The following is a 17478-nucleotide window of genomic DNA, read 5'->3' as shown; positions in this document are numbered from 1 at the left end:
CATAATAAATCCTACCATCCAACAAAATTAGTTCAATAAAGAAAAAGGGCATATGAAAAAATATTTTCTATTTTGTACTCAACATTAAGCCAGTTAATCACTCCAAGCTCAAATCTCAGTGTAAAGCAAGAAACATGACACCCCTATATCTGAGATAGAGTCCCAGTATCTGGAACACCAATTAAAACTTTAATTCAGGTAATTTACTGTTTTTTAAATAGACTTTATTTCTTTCCCTTATTTGTGTTATTAAATAATGCATTTTTTAGGGTCATCATGGTGCTATATTGTTACTGGTCTCCTTTAAAAGATTTTTAGTTCTCAAGACACTTAAAAAAATATTGCTCTTCAGATTACTGTGGATAGGAACTAACTTCAAACTCCACAGTAGATACAAAGCCCCTGGCACCAGAGTATTTTTTTCATTTTTAATGAAATTACATAATGCTGAGATCATCATCAATGAGCCCAGAACCTGTGGGAATGTCACAGCTTCAGGGAGAGGAGCTCCTATCAGCAAACAGGGGCATTCTATTTCCTTGTCTGTATGAAAAAGGCAAATTGGGGCTCTGGAGAAGGCTAGGCAGGAGGTCCATTAATATTCATTAATTTCAAAAAGTCAGTTAAGAGTGCTACAATCTAGAAGATGGGGGCAGAGGGAAGAAAACCTTAGACCATTACTACAAAGAGAAAATAAAGAGAAAGGACATTTTACCTAAATATGAAGAGCTGTTGGATATCTACAGGGTCCCTGGCAAGCATTAAATCTGCTTTGGTTTAAACACTAAAGCCTTTTGAAGAACCAGGAGAACACAGGGTTGACTAAAATGACATTAAAAATTTTGAGTGGCATTTATAAACACAAATGCCCCATTCTTAATTTCTACCATCCAAAGAACACATCAATTTTCTTTGAATGTAAGTGAATATTCATTTATAAAGCCCTGGGCTGATATGAAACAAACATACCACTCTTCACTATGGATTCTAGGGCTTCTCTGAAACCAATGTCGAATCCCTTGCTGGTTCGTCTCTCCCTCTTTGGGGTCATTTTGACCAACAACAAGTAGGTATGTAGCTCTAGGGACAAAAATTCATGCAGAAAGGTGACATGTGCTATTAAAAAGAATGCATGCCAAAGACATGTTTTGCTGTCAGGATGCCAGGAGTATTCCTCACATGGCTTTCCCAGCAGCCCTAACCCTGTATCTTAAGGTGAAGATACCAGGGCCAACCCTGCCTCTGTTCTCTACCCTCTTCCTCCTCTCCACTTTTCCAAATCAGGACCCTGCAGGGGACTTGTCAGACCACAAACACACAGCATCCAATTTGAAAGTGCCTAGTCCTTCTGGGGAGAGAAGATTTTTCTCCTCTCTTCTCTCTTTCTTCTTTCCTCTTTTTTTAATCCCCTCATTGACTCTTTTCCAAAAGTTTATCCCACCATTTTCCCCACATTTCCCAAACTAATTTCCTCCAAAAAATCTAGAGACCCTCTCGCTGCCCTCCCTAGCCCCATACTGTACTGCAACAATTGGGACTCAGTCATAAGAGACACAACCAGCCGAGGCTGGGAAACACAGCCCCAAACAGAGGTGAATTTTGGTCTACAATTCATTCTGCCATTGTCCTCCAGGAACACATATATTCAAATCCATTAAATGCACCAACATAAGGAGGAAGATTCCATTATGGGGCACTGAAGCAAATGACCTTGACCTTCCTCAGCCAGGTTCCCAGACCACAGGCTCATGCCCTTGAAGTACATCCTCTGCCCTTGCTGCCAACTGCATAAATTACAAACGTCTCAGCCACGCTTTTCCAGGTCTTTCAGCGGGAAGAAGAAAAGCCTGTCCACTGGAAATACACAGCACTGTTTCTGTGGTCAAGAAATATCTGGGCTGATAACAGAGATTAATTTACATTGGTTGAATCATTATCAGCCCTGGCTCTCCACAAATACTTCTAAGGGGCAGCTGGGTGGCAAAGTGGGTAGAGCACTGAACCTGGCGTCAGGAAGACTCCAATTTAAATCCAACCTCAGACATTTACTGTGTGACCCTGGTCAAGTTACATGCCCTCAGTCTGCCTCAGTTTGCTCAACTGCAAAATGAGGATAATGACAGCACTTACCTCCCAAGGCTGTTATGAGATGATGAGATAATAACTGTAAAGTGCTTGGCCCCGTGGAAGCACTTCAAACAAATGTCAGTCATCATCACCATCATTAATCCAGGGATGCTGGGCATCAAAATGTGAGACCCCTGCTAGCTAAGTCCTCAAGCCTTCTTCCCTCTTTGCCTAAATCAATGGCCATTGATGGATGAGAGGAGATTTCTCAGCCTCTGATGGGCTACATCCAAGCCTCTTCCATGTGCACATCCTGGGACCTCCCAACACAACCTTGGCCCCTTAAAGGCAGGGGCTATTTCTCTATGTCTTTATGTGCCCAGGGTCCAGCCCCCAGTACACACGAGGTGCTTCATAAGTGCCTATGGGCTGACTCAGCACTTGCCTCCCACTCAAGTCACCTTCTCTGAGGCCATGGGGCGCTACTTCAAGAACGGGTCAGATTTAGGTTCCGCTCTTGCCTCTGGCTCTTATGTGAGCATTTCCTAAGTGCCAGTGCTGGGCTCAGCCCCAGGGACACAGGAAGAAAAGGCCAGACTTACCCTCCTCCTCTCCAAGAGCTCATAAGTCAGGCCTCAGGGGCCCAGCACTGGGTGGCAAGGCCTGAGGGGCATCCATTTCACCAGCAAGACTGCAGCTGGTGACCTAGGGGGCACCATAATGCATAGAGTGCTAAGCCTAAAGTCAGAAAGATTCATCTCCCTGAGTTCAAATCCAGCCTCAGACACTTACTAGCTGTGGGCAAGTCACTTAATACCCTGTTTGCCTCAGTTTTCTCATTTGAAAAACGAGCTGGAGAAGGAAATGACAAGCCACTCCAGTATCTTTGCCAGGAAAATCCCAAAATGGGTCAAAGAGAGTCGGACATGACTGAAAACAACTAAACAACAACGTGGCCCATCCACTCAGTACCATGGAGGATGCCCGGAGACCCAGCCTCACAAGGTCCTCAAACGGAATCAACTATGTTCAGCCTTTTGTAGCCCTTAGAGTACACACAAATGTCAACCCTTTTTATCATTAACCCCATTCCTCCAAGTCCACTTCAGGTGCTACAAGTGATGCTGCCTGAGGGACAGAAGCACCTGACCGTTACCTGCAGAGGAGTATCACTATCACTAACTCACAGCTGAAGGAAATTTTCTTTTCTCCAGGCCTGGCCCCAGTTGCTTTTACCCACTCAAAGGACCCAAGCTGACCAGGGTTCTGCATTCAAACTAGCCACAGCAATGATTTTGCCAGACTTCTTGACAGGAAAAAAAGAGGAAAAGTTGGGCTTAGTCACCAAGGCATCTCTCTCAAAAGTAAAGTCACATAATAATAAAAATAACTGTTTATAGGATATATGATTCTTTATAATTGTTGAAGTACTTTCACATGCATTATCTTATCTGATAATGTTATCTCCCAAAATTTAAAACAAAGGGAATTCAAAAGGTAGAACCAGAGTGAATATTGTTGTTTCTGAAATGAAGGAAGAGAAGGGACACCCTGAGGGATAATACAACAGCAGACATCTCTGGCACTGGTGAGGAAAACCATGGGGGGGGGGGGAAGGGATGTGTGTGTGGTGTGTGTGGTGGGGGGGGGTGTGTGGTGTGTGTGTGTGTGTGTGTGTGTGTGTGTGTGTGTATGTGTCTTCCTCCTGAATTCAGCATCTTCTAGATAGAGAGCAGGGAGACCAATACTCACTGCTTCGCTTGTTCTCATCTCCACCTTCATCCTCATTCTCCGGGTCAATGTCTTCTGCTTGAGTTATCCAATCCAAATAGCCCTTCAAATCCTCTTCGAGCTGTTGCTTCTCACGGAGTTTCTGGAAGTCCCCTCGGGCTTTGGCCTTTTCTCTTTCCTTGGAAAACTCTCTGGGACATAAAGAGCAGAGTCATCAATCAGGGCGTGTTTGGAATCACAAGTTAGAAAACAGCAGGACACACACACACAACATTGCAAAGTGGAGCACTGGACATGGTGCTGATTTCTTCACATTAAAGAGAAGCAGAGTAAACAGAGCACAACAAAGCACACATGCCTCATTTCTCAGAAAACGATCTCCTTGCACAAGTTAATGCCACATCTAAGTTTTAGCCAGGGTCCCAGGTATAGCCACAGAGAGCTTCCCCTCATATTCCCCTGGGGCCTCCATTTCCCCAGCATTCTCCCCTCTACCTCAGTGCATCTCACTGGAAGAGTACTCTTCAGAGAAAGGCCAATGGACGCTGACCTGTGGCTGAAAGAAGTGGAGCACAGAGTGGAGGCTCTGTGAATGCCCTCTCAGAGGGCAAGGAAATCTGGGAGCAGACTCTGCTTCAGGACTTTATAAAAGGGAAACCAATTCCTAGGAACTCAGCTCCCCAAATGCCCCTGGGCAGGGAGAGACCAGGAGAGACTCTTTTCATGCCAAAAAAGTTCTCCTAGGTTAGAGGACAATTTACTTATATGTCCTTTTAGGCCACACACTGTTGTGGCACTGACTTCACAGGGGAGCAATTATTTTTGACCACTGTGTAGTGCCAACTTTCAATTTTGTGAGGATCTCTGTGTGTAAAATTCTGCGTTTGCCTAGACAAATCAAGAGTAAGGTGGATAATTACCCAGTTTTCATACTCAAGCAGCCATCTGTATTGCCAAACAGGAAGTTTTGCAGGAGCCATGAGATAGGTTCCTGAATTTAGTGCCCACGATGTTCTAAGTGCAGCCTTCTCCTCAGGGAGCTTCAAGACAGACTGATGCCACTGTAGTGGGGAGCTCTCTGCCTTCTGTCCTTCCTCAAGCTAGTCAAATATTTCTGAGATTCTGGATACCCACCAATGACATAAATGGCTAAGAAGCAAAAACAACCTCTCCAGAAAAAAAACAAACTGATTAACCAGCTGAACTCTCAGTCTCCTAAACTGCCTGGCTGGTTGAGTGCTGCACTGCCTCAGCAGCAGCTTTCTGAGCATATCCAGGAATGAGGCTTGACTAAGAAAAGAAAAACAAAACCTGACTGGAATCCTGGAAAAAAGCAGGCCAGTGGGAAGTGGGAAGACCACTGTCTCACTCTGCTCCTGTCTCCCAGGACTGCCTGGGCATTCCCTGAAACTTCTGCATTTGCCTCCATAAAAGCTTTTCTCGTGAATATGTCTGTCACATCTTCAAGTGATGGCGAGTCCGCTTCATGACCATGAAAAGATGGTTGTAAACTGGACACTCAGCAAACTCTAAGTTCTGCTAGGCTGGAAAACCAAACCAGGAGCAACCAAGGCATAAACTGACATCTCTGTAGAAATAACACCTCCCTCTGAGATCTCAGGGGGAGCGATCTTCTAAATTGTGTGAGATTTAGTCTGGCTGTCCTAACAAACTAAAGGCTCATGATACCTGCAGTTTAGAGAGTCTTCTGTGGGCAGCTAGGTGGTGCAGCGGGTAGAGCGCTGGCCCTGGCTAAGTTCAAAGCCAGCCTCAGATGCTTACTAGCTGTGTGACCCTGGGCAAGTCACTTAATACCCTGTTCACCTCAGTTTCCTCATCTGTCAAATGAGCTGGAGAAGGAAATGGCAAACCACTCCAGGATCTCTGCCAAGAAAACCCCGAATGGGGTCACCAAGAGTCAGACATGACTGAAACAACTCAATAACAACAACATGGAGTCTTCTGGCTTCTTGAGAGTTGGCAAAAAAAAAAAAGACTGAGCCTTCCATTAATTAACCAAAATACTCACCCAAAAGAAACTACTCATTCACATTCCTGAGCAACAATATAAAGATTCCTAACCAAGTGTCAAAAACAGAAACAGCCCAGTGTATAATTTATCTCCCTGCCCCCTGAAAAAGTCATGCCCTGAACAACTAAATAACTCTTCAATCCAACTGGTTACCAGGAGACATCCCTGTATGAATCTCTGGATCGTCTAAAGAGGATCTAAAATTGGAATCTCGATATATGACCCGGATAGTTTTAGGTTATATTTAGTTTCTGTTCTCATTTTGTTATGACTAATAAACTACGTTAAAGATGGGAAATAGACACCTTCTCAAAAGAGGCTTATAAAGAAATGTTCCCCTCCCCTATTATCCTTTCCAGACAAAATGCCAACACCTTCCCCCTCCCACCCCTCCTCCCTGCCCCGATGCAAGGGGTGGGTAATTACTGCGGAAAGCTATTGTCCTAATGATGACAAAGCAAAGGAAGATAGGATACCCAACCACACACACATTTCTGTAAAGCACGAGGCACTCCAAACAGCTCATTTCAGACTGGTGCACGTCCCTTAGAATTCATTCTGACATGCTCAAAAGGCAAAGTTCACGTTTAGGAGGTGGGATATCCTGGACATATATTTGTGGGACAGGAGACAGGAGGCTCAATAGCATACTCCTCAGCTCTTTTGCGGCCCCTGGACGCAGATTATAGAGTTATATGGCCTCTGGCCCCTTAGTGTGTATGTCGGGGGGGGGGGGAGGGAAGTGGGGATGGGAAAAGAGTCTTAACCTGGCATCTTTAAATTTCAAAAAAATATTTTGATAACTATATTTCAATATAATTTATTTCCTTTGTAATTCCTATGTACTTCAATGTATTTTAAAATATTGTTCTGAGAAAGGGGTCTCAGAATAAAAGGCTGCAGCAGTCACAGGGGTCTGGGACACCAAAGAGTTTAAGAACCTCTACTTTAAAGGGCTTGAAGAAAACAATAAATAAGAAAGGAAATTGCTGGAGTTAGCTCAGATATAAAAGAGTAAAAATGTAGGGAGTACAGTAGCACTGTACTACATTCTAAGCTGCCATGATCCTATAGTCAGCAGATTCACAGAACAAAAGACTCCTAGTGTTGGAAGTATTTTGAGAGGGTCTACTCCCCTGGCTAAGATCAGGGAAATTCCTAATTTATTCCATGCAGGAAAAATAAATCCTATCAGTGAAGTGAGACACTCCTATGTTAAAATGTCTTAGAACTAGGTTCCATCTAACCTAATCGCCACCCTACAGCCCAAGCCCATTTCCTCTTGGATTCTTGATAGAAGAGCAGCCAGACCATTCCTAGCACTTCAGCCTGAAGGAACGTCAGAGGGAATCAATCTAGTCTCATTCACACCTAAAACACAAGCTGCTCAGTGTCAAAGTTCTTTTCTCACAGCCCACCGTTAAATGAATCACTACTTAGGCCTAAAAAAAACCCCCTGTTTTTAATAAGTAAACATATGTTTGATTTCAATTCAACCTATCTTAGTGAACCCAATGCAATTTTCTATACAAAAGAACATCCTTCATAAGACCACTCTCTTCATACTGAAGAATTTGGTGTCTACTTTTACTCTTGACATTGGAACAAACTCCTCCAATTCGTTTTTCCTCTCTCATGCCTCATTCCTTTTTAGAGATCTGGCAGGTTCATATTTTGGACCCTATCCAAGGAGATGAAGTTAGTACCAAAGTACTTCAAGGGGCCTGAGGACACAGTAAATATAGTGTTATTTGCATTATTTTAAAAAAAAACTATTTCAGATATATGTTGATGACAAAAGAAGGGATTTTATCAAAGGAAACCAACCTCCGATGTAGAAATCTGGCTTATTTAAACCTCAGCATGTTCTTATTCTTATCCTTCATTCCCTTTATTCAATCTGACCTCACTCCAAACGCACGTCCATTTTCTCTAGAGCCAAGATGCAGGGCTCCAGAAACCCACTGAGACTCTAGACACAGTCTCTTCAACTGATCTCCTTGTCTCCAGGCTCTCTCCACTCAAACCCATCCTGTCTGTGGCTACCAAAATAATATCCTTAAAACTCTGTCATCATTATGTTATTCTCCTACTCAAGAATCTAGATGTCTCCCTACCAGTAAAAATATCAAGTCCAGAACTTTGTCTGGCATTCAGAGATCACCATAATTAGGCCCCAGACTCCGTTCAACAAGATTCCTACTCCTCCCTCCAAGCTAATATAATTAGTGCTTCTCAGGCCTATTCCTTAAAGATTTGCCTATCTTATAGCCAGCTCGACCGTGAACTCTGGAATCCTACTCCATTATTAACAATGTCCTCTACACCTTCAAGCTTTTCAACCAACTCGCCTCTGCTTTAAAGCAAAGCCCAGTTCTCCCCCAGGACACCCAAATCCCCTGATACCTCCTTGGAGGGCACTCTCACTTTCCCCAGCTCAGTGGGCAAGTAGGGGTGGCATACTACTGCCACTTCTGGACCATTCTTCCACTGCCATCTCTCAAGGATCTTTCCTCCTGAAGGTCATAAAATCTGTGTGGACAAGACACTCTTCCTATCCTTTCTACTGTCACCTACTGACCATTTTCTGTTTCTCCCTCTGTAAAATGGAGATATCTATCTAATGAGATGATTATGAGTGACAGGTGTTGTTCTGGACCTTCCCTTGGTGATTTCATCTACATGCATGGCTTCACGTGTTATTTCTACCCAGAAGACAATCTCTTAAAATTTGTCTCCAGCACAAACTCTCCCAGGAGCTCCAGCTTTGCAGATGCCTGCTGGATGTCCTACCAGCATCTCAAACTTGGTCAGTTCAACACTGTGTTCATGGTCTTCCCACATAAGTGAACCCTCCTCTGTACTGCTGTATTTCTTGAGGAGCGATCACCATTCTCCTAGTCACTTAGCTTTGAAATCACTGTTGCCTTTAACTTCTGCTTCCCCCCAATCTCTATATCCAATCACTTACTAATACCTATCAATTCTCTGTCCCTATCATATCTCGCATCCATCCCCTCCTCTCCCCTCATGACATGACCCTAGTTTAGGACCTCAAAATCTCTTCCCTGGACTACTGCAATAGCTTAAAAGGTTTCCCTGCTCTACTGATCTTTAACTGGCTGTTCCCTCCCCCAATTATTCCTTCATCCAGCTGCCAAATTAATCTGAAAGCACAGAGATTATTCTATTATCTCCCTGCTCAACAATCTTCAGTGGCTCTCTCTCCATTCTTACTAAGAAAAAACATGGACCCCATGGCTGGGTTCTCAGAGTGCTCTAATCTGCCTTTCAGGAATTATTTCCCATAACTCCCCTTCATACACTTTCCATTCTAGGTATACACTTTCTCTGGGAAAACTTCTTAACAATGAGATCTGCCCAAAAGTGGAATGGGGGTGGGGGGTGGGGTGTTCCTCTTCCTTGGAGGTCCTAAAGCAGAGGCTGGACAACCCTTGTCAGGTACATTGCAGCAGGGCTTCCTTCAGTTCTGATGGTTCTTAAAGTGTGGTCAGGGGATCCCAGGGGATTCACAAGACACTTTCAAGGGGTCTGTAAGGTAAAAACTATCCTCAAATAATATTTAAATGTTTTTATTTCTAATATGTATCAGTAGACATAACCAAACAAAAACAAAAACTCTGAGGGGAGACATGTATGTCCTCAAAAAATCTGAGGAGTGTAAACGGGCCCTGAAACCAAGAAGTTTGAGAAATGGAGCTTTAGCGCAGAGGTCAGACTAAGTGGCTGCTGAGGTTATCTCCCAACTATCTGATTCCAGTCTTCTCCTTAGCTCAATCTTTCAAAATCCTCTGCATTGTTCCCTTGTTTCCCCAGACAGAAGGGTTTTCTCACTCCTCAATTATTCCTAGAGTGAACCTCTTTCAATTCTTTATCATCCTTATCACTGTATGAGTTGTATTCCTTTGGGACAGGGCTCATGGCATTTTAGTCTTTGTAGATGTTTAGCGAAGATTAAAGTAAATTGAGACCTATCTTCTAAGATTTAAAAAAAAAACCCTCTAAAAATGTGCGTTCTAATTATTCTGTTGGCTTGCAGTATTCTCTCCTCTCCATCCCCTGCTATCATCCTCAAGGATTCCCATGTCTCTGTTGATGAATCCCTCTTCGCACAAATTGGTCTTTTAATTCCTAACTTCCTCAATACAATGACTTCTTCCCTTGACCTCATTGTTTCCTACCTGTTCCAGGACCTAACTAACTTTCAGTCACCACCGCCCCCCACCAAGTATCTTTAGTTTCTTCTTTGCCAGTGACTCTTCCTGTGTGTCCACAAAGACGTTGAGGTTCATAGCCAGCCTGAAAAAGAACCTCCCTTTAACCTTTCTATCCCAACCAGCTCTGGTCCCATCTCTCTCCTCCCATTCACTACTAATTTTGAAAAAGGTTCTACCTGATGCCTCCCTTCATTCACTGTCTCTCAGACCTTCACATTAAGTTTCCACCTCCATCACTCTCTAAGGCCATCTTCATCTTTTTCAATGGGCTTCCTTGCAACTGTCATTCTGTGCTATTTTTGACACAGCTGTGCACTCCCTCCACTGTCCAGCTACCTTTACAATGGTTTCTCTTCTACATCCTTTACTGGCAACTTGATTATTTCTGATTTCTTCAAATGTGTTTTCTCCAAGAGTTTATCCTAAATCTCTTTTAATCCCTTCTGAGGGTGGCAGCATGATAGATGCACTAGACCAGGGGTGGCAAACCTGCGGCTTCAAGGCCACGTGCGGCCTTCTAGGTCCTCAGGTGAGTTCAAGTTTCACAGAACAAATCTTCTTATTAAGGGCATTTGCTCTGTGAAGTTTAGATTCAGTCAAAGGGCCTCATTTGAGGATCTAGAGGGCCACATGTGGCTTCCAGGCCATTGGCTGACCATCCCTGCATTAGACACTAGAAAGGGCACTGGCTCTGAAGAATGAAGTTAAAATTTGTTTGTGCCTCTTACTGTCTGGGTAACCTTGGACTAGCCATTTAACTTTGGTGGACCTCAGTTTCCTTATCTGTAAATTTTAGATTACATTGGATGGCCTCTGAGGTGCCTTCTAGTTCTGATATCTATAATTTTAAAAACCTACAGTCTTGACCAGCCCTCTGAGCCGTGCCTGGCTTCCCCACCCGGATGTCCCACTAACATCTCAAGGTCATCGTGCCTAGACTTGAGCTTCTTCTTTTCCCAAAGCCTGAGTTCTTCCTTCTGACTCTTTCTCCCTGTGGAATCATCTAGTTGGCCGGTCTGAAAGCTCACAGTCCCCTTTGATGATTTCTTCTCCTTTATTTCTTGATCTTGGTCTGTTCATAAGCACCCCTCCCCCACATCTCTCATAGCCGCTTCCTCTTCTCTACCTCCGCCGTCATGAGGCTAGCACAGGACATTACTACCGTATGCTGAAATGACTGCAATGGTCTCCTGAGAAATCCACCTCTGATCTGCTCAGAAGATTCCACTAGTCTGCCTGGTAACTATCAAGTTCATTCTCTTTGCTTCACTGTTGAAGGCCTTTCACAATATGGTGTCACCCACCTTTAGACCACAGGTTCTTAAATGGAGTCCATGAATAGATTTCTTGGATGGGAAAATATTACATCTTTATTTTCATTAATCTCTAACTAAAATTTAGTATTTCTTTCAATTATTGACAATTTTTATTTTGAGAAGGGGTCCATAGGATTCAGCAGACTGCCAAAGGGGTCCATGACAAAACAAATCAAAACAAAACCCAACCTGTTTAGAGCCCTATTATCATAATGGCCAACTCCATAAACTCTGATTCAGCCACTGGGCACTACTGACCTTCTCCTCCAAATTGACCGTGTATCCTCTGTCTCCTTGACTTTACTCATGCTTTCCTCTTTGCCCAGAATGTTTCTCTTCTCCCTGTGCCTGGTGACCTCCTACCCAACCTGTCTAACTCTATTCAAACATCCCCTCCTCTGGGAAAACTTGCCTGATCCCTCAGTTTAGGGCAGGCCTTTTTCTTTAGATCTTACCTTATACTTTGTTCTGCCACTGTCTAAAGCCCTTATCATGTAATGAGGACTGTGGGTCATTATGGTTATCTGTGCTTGTGGCACAGGAACTCTATACATAGTGGGTGCTTAATAAATGTTTTCTAAAGAAGACTTAAGGGGAAGCTAGGTGGCACAGTGGATACAGCACTGGCTCTGAAGTCAGGAGGACCTGAGTTCAAATCTGGCCTCAGACCAAACACTTGACCCTTACTAGCTGTGTGACCCTGGGCAAGTCACTTAACACCAATTGCCTAAAAATTAAAAAAAAAAAAGAAGACTTGAATAATAATTACTTCCCTGTGCTTATTAGTTCAGCCAAACTGGCAACATGTGAAAAAGTGATTCCTGTGATAAAACACACATACCTTAATAATTTTGTAAGAAAAGATGAATTTTATATTACTCACAGGAAGGGGAATCTCCGAGTTGGAAGGTAACTAAGAATTCATCTAATCTGATCTATAACTGGGCAGCAACCCTCTCTACAACATGCCCAATAAATGGCCATTTAGATCCTCCACCTGAAGACCTTCACAGATAGGGAACTCACTACCTCCCAAGGCAAGCCACTCCACCAACTGCTCATTGTTTCATCTGTTACCAAGCAGGACAAATCTAATCACTCTCCAACATGACAACCTTTCAAATACCTGAATATAGCTAGCATGGATGTTCTTCTTTTAGCTAAATAACTGCAGGTCCTCCAACCAACATACACATAGTAGTTTTGAGTTCTCTCACACTGCTGAGGACCATTTAGCTCATCAGCATCTTCAAATGTGATGCCCCAAACTGGACACAATACTCCAAATGTGTTTGGACCAAGGTGGAGCACAGTGACATCATCACTTCCCTCAATCTGAACACTGTCCTTCTATTAATTCAAACAAAGATAGGAAGCACGGGCTCTGGGCTGGGACATCATTTTGGTTACTCCTGTTGAATTTGTAGGCCACTCAACTCCCAGGTATAATCAGACACCAAGGAAGGTCCTACCATCAGGTCATGCTGCAGTGGACTGCGAGTGCTGCACCTACATGTCAGGAAGACATAGGTTTAAATCCTGCTCTTTCTGGGCCTTAGTTTCCTCATCTACAAAATAAGGATAGTCCTACCTACTGCATAGAGCTGCTGTGAAGCTCCAGTGAGGTAAGGCATACAGAATGCATTGCAAACTCTCCAGGTCTATAAGAATATCAGCTGTGCTGTTATTTTCACTTCACTGCTATTACCTTCCCTGAGGAGACCAGTAAGTGGGGCAGAGCTGGACGAGGAAGGCCAAAGTCCTGGACAGCAGGTCACCTTGCTAGGCCAATCTATAAGAGGCTCTTCCATTTTATCATCTAAAATGAAGATACTCCCTGCCCCAAGGACCTAGTAAGCCTTTGGCAGCCTGCAGAAACAGCTGTGGACTAGAAATGAGGACATCCAGATTCTTGGTCAGGCTATGCCACTAACTATGTGACTCTGAACAAATCACGTGAGTTATTTCCCCCCTCTGGGCCTTAGTTTTCTTCTCTGTGAAAAGAAGAGGTAAAATCCTGTGACCTTGAAGGAACCTTCCAAATATATAATTCTATGGTGCTGTGAGAATAGAAGTGAAAGCACCAAGAACAATTTTTCAACACTCCACAAAGTCAGACGCAGAGAACCCACTCTTTTTATGAACTAGTTGCATGTTCTTCGTGTGTTATGTCTCTAAGAGAATATAAGCTGCTTGTGGGCAAGGGCTGTGTCTGGTTTCGTTTCCATTTCATTCCATGTCTATGATTCATTTTCTCCTCGTCTCTGAGGACCTGTAGGCCAGCACGAGGATGGGCTCCACATCCTCAAAAGTATGTACTCAAATGTGTCCAGGGCAGTCATCCCTCCTGAGCTGGAAGAGCTCTCAACTACATGGAAGATAGGAGAGTGAGGAAACTGAGGCAGAGAGAAGTGAGATCACTCAGGTAATATGTGGCAGAGCAAGGGCATGAACCCAGGTCATCTGAGCTGTACTGCCTCCCCACGATGGCCCACTCCAGGGATGGCAGGATTTCTTGGCTGGACTTGAAGCGCAATCAGGATCTCCTGACATGGCCTCATGGCCTGACAACCTCTACATTAAGCCTTCTATTCTCCCTCTTTTCCTACTAGCTCAACAAAATCAATTTTTTGGTTCAAGTTGAAAAACCTTCCCTCTGGGTATTTCTTCCTTTCACTAAAGAATCTCCTTGGCAGTTTGACATAATAACAACTTGAAGTTTGTTGCCCAATAATTTGTGCATAGCTCCCCAGCAGTGGAAAGCTAGAACTGTTCGTGCAAAAGCATCTTAATAGAAGAGCTGTCTGCTTTGCATCTGTTTGTGCTAGCTTTCTGTCATGGACCTAGAAGGGAACATGCAGCAGCAATATTCAAAGACATGTGGTAGCTCACCATCACCTACAGGTTCACGTCAAACTCTTCCACCCGCTTTCAAGGCCTTCCACAATTTAATCCAATCAACACTGACTGAGTGCCTACTGGCCTTGATGGACTGGTCCCTAGCTCATCTTCCCAAACTGCACCCTCTTAAAAGAAACTTTCCCCTCAAGCCAGACTTGTCAAAACATTAAAAATACACCTTCACCCCCATTGTCCCGCTTTCACTTGGGGTTCTTTCCAGCTGGCCTGGCCTATCACTCTGTATTGCCCCTAACTCTTTTAATTCCCACTATTCTTTAAAAGACCAGGTTTTCTTGACACATTGCTTCCCTGCCCCTACTCACAATGGCTTCCTCCTCCTCTCAACTCCTAAAACCTCACAGCTCTAGGTCTCAGTCATTCATAGCAAATTGCCCTGTCTTGTAAGTTATTCTTTTATATTCATTCCCTGACTCTTTAAACTATGCCTAAGTCAGTCAGCAAGCATATCCTAAGGTCTTAATGTATACAAGATGCTATGGTATGCACTGGAGATTCAAAGAAAGGCAAAAACAGTCCCTACCCTCAGTGTAATGCAAAGCAGAAGGAAAGTGATCTCAGAGGCATACTGCTAGCAGGAAAGGCCTCTCTAGAAGATGGTTGGATTTGAGGAGTCTTAAAGGAACCCAAAGAGCCAGGAGGCAGAGGTGAGGAGGGAGAGCACTCCAGGCATCTCATAGTATCTTCTATCTCAGTATCTCTCAGAGTGCCTAGCACTAGGAATGCTCAGGAATTGGGTCAGGTTACCACTAGGCAGGAATGTTGTGGAGGAGGAGGGTAAAAGGCCAGCTTGCATGATCTCAAAGCTCCCTTTCAATTCTACCACTTCCTTATTCCATAGTTTCTCCATCTGAGGGACCTGATATCTTAGACATTCAGCCTTATACTCATTTTAAAAACATTTGTTTAGATTCACATTCACACTACCTTAGGTCCAGCTGACTTGAAATTTCATTCCAGAACTACAGGAATTGAAAATGGTTTTGGAGCTTTAAAAAGTTATAGTAATTAGTATTTTGTGAAACTCTTGGGGAAAGCTTTCCTCTTTGAGGTACTGCTCCTTGTAGGGGGGCATGCCATTTGTACAGCAGAAACCTTCAAGACTGTTTCACCTTCTGTTAGGAAAGGATTGTCAACAACCGTGGATTTCTTATTCACTAACTAGAAATATAACATTTCTTGTCTAATAAGGTCCTGGTGAACCATAATTCCATATTCCATACCCACCCTGGTTTCAAGCCATGAAAAAGGCTTTCTCAACTTTGAACTATTTAGGAACTCTATTCAGTGCAACAACCAACAACAGCTCCAGAGGGCTGGGGCAGACACCGAACTTCCTGGCAGAGAGGTGATGGACTCAGGATGGACAAGGAGGTACACATTTCTGCACTTGACCAAGACAAAATTTGTTTTGCTCAACTACGCAAATTACCACAAGGGCTTTGTTTTCTTCTTTTTTATTGGGGGGATGGGAGGGAGATTAAAAATATGCTTGTTAATTTTTAAAAGCTTTTTTTTTGCTGCATCCCATGGGCAGGGTTTATACTGCATAGTTTATTTTCAATTTCAATATTTGACATAAACCATTCTTTGGTGACTCATCTATGCTGGATTGGGAGGTCTTTGACTGGAAGATGGCCTTCACAGATGAAAAGGTCTCTATCACTCTCCCAAGCTGGAAAAACAAAGTTTTATGCTCATACCTATTTTACCATACTAAGAGAATAGTTCAGGGGTGGAAACAAGTTTGTGAGAACATAATGGAAGATAACCTATCTAAACAAAGAAAAAATGATAGTGATGATAGCTGCTGGTATTAACAGCATAGCTCAGTATGAAAAGTACTGTTCTCATTCGTTCATTTGGTCAATCAGTCAAGAAGTACTGAATAATAAGGAACAACTGTCATTTGCCAGGCGCTATGCAAAGAATACACAGAAAAGAGTGGAACACTCCTTGCAATTGAGGAACTTATAGCTGGAGAATAGAGACACACACACATACACACATGCATAGACACAGACATGCATGCATATGCACACACCCCTCCCACACACACATACACACAAACAGATACAAGAGATTTGGGGGGGAGTGGAGGGGGATACATTAGCGTATGGGGGAAGGAAACTTCATCTATAAGATGCAGCATGAGTTGAGTCCTGAAAGGAATGAGGGATCCTTTGAGTTAGGGCATCCCAGACAAGGGGTCTCCGTGCCAAAGCCCAGAGATGACAGCTGGAGCACTTTGTGTGAGGAAAACACAAAAGGTCTAGAGTCTGTGAGGGTGAAATGTAACAATGCCAGAAAGAAAGGAGGGAGCCAGGCAATGAAGAGTTTTCAATACGAAGCAGAAGAGTTAATATTAGATTGTGAAGATACAAGGAAGATACTAGAGTTCACTGAGCACAGGGATATGTTCAAACCTATACTTCAGGACAATCATTTTGGCAGAGGTGTGGTGAATGGATTAAAGTGGGAGAGACTTGGGGCAGAGAGACCAATTGGGAGGCCAAGGAAGCCCGGAGGCAAGGAAACTGATGGTCAGGAAGTCAGAGAACCTTGTCCAGGGTCAAACAGTTACTCAGTGTCAGAAGTAGGAATGGAAGGGTGCTGGTCCCTGCTTCCTTACATGACAACTCTGTCTTGGTTCTATTCATCACAGACATTCACTGCATCTCTAAACTCCTCTGTGGCACGGGGGTCTGTAGCTTGTACAGCAAAGAGTCAGATCCTAATGTGGTTGTTCTCTATGTACCGATATTTTGTAAAACAAAACAAAAAAAAAGTGGTTTTCTTAGAATGGGGGTATAAACAAAACTGTTTAGATTTCCTCCACTGGTACCACCGTTTAAGCTTCCTGGGTATGTCAAATTCAAACTAATAAGCCACATTCTCTAAGAGCCCTAGCACTATACTCCTGAGGAGGAGAAGGCAGTCATCTTTAGGTTCCGAAATACTTTAAGGTGAAGGCTGAACTAGTCCACGAATGGCATTTCCGCCTGGAAAGGCCTACCACACTGCCTTTCTGGGACGTCCCCTTCCAGGACAGAGCGAGGGGCTCCCCTCTTTCTGATACATCTGAGTCACTTCAGTTTTTCCACTTACTGGTAGTTAAATTTGTTGTTGTTGTTGTTGAATTCAATTAACAAGTGGAAATGTCAGGATTCACATC

The 17478-nt window shown here is 43.6% G+C and overlaps 1 protein-coding gene across 7 annotated transcripts in view; it reads right to left on the bottom strand.

Annotated features, from left to right (window-relative positions):
* CACNA1D (calcium voltage-gated channel subunit alpha1 D) overlaps nucleotides 1–17478 on the bottom strand; it is a 360797-nt gene that overhangs the window by 140788 nt on the left and 202531 nt on the right. For all 7 annotated transcript variants that reach the window (XM_020970566.2, XM_078152054.1, XM_078152055.1 and 4 more), the window contains one exon: nucleotides 3820–3989. In XM_020970566.2, the coding sequence (XP_020826225.1) occupies nucleotides 3820–3989 (170 nt within the window). The remainder of the gene's footprint in view (nucleotides 1–3819; nucleotides 3990–17478) is intronic.

The sequence above is a fragment of the Phascolarctos cinereus genome, unplaced genomic scaffold (assembly GCF_003287225.1).
Source record: "Phascolarctos cinereus isolate Bilbo 61053 unplaced genomic scaffold, phaCin_HiC Scaffold_4;HRSCAF=312, whole genome shotgun sequence".
NCBI lineage: Eukaryota > Metazoa > Chordata > Mammalia > Diprotodontia > Phascolarctidae > Phascolarctos > Phascolarctos cinereus.
Note: the sequence above shows the minus strand (reverse complement) of the source record. Positions and strands in the feature narration are given on the sequence as shown.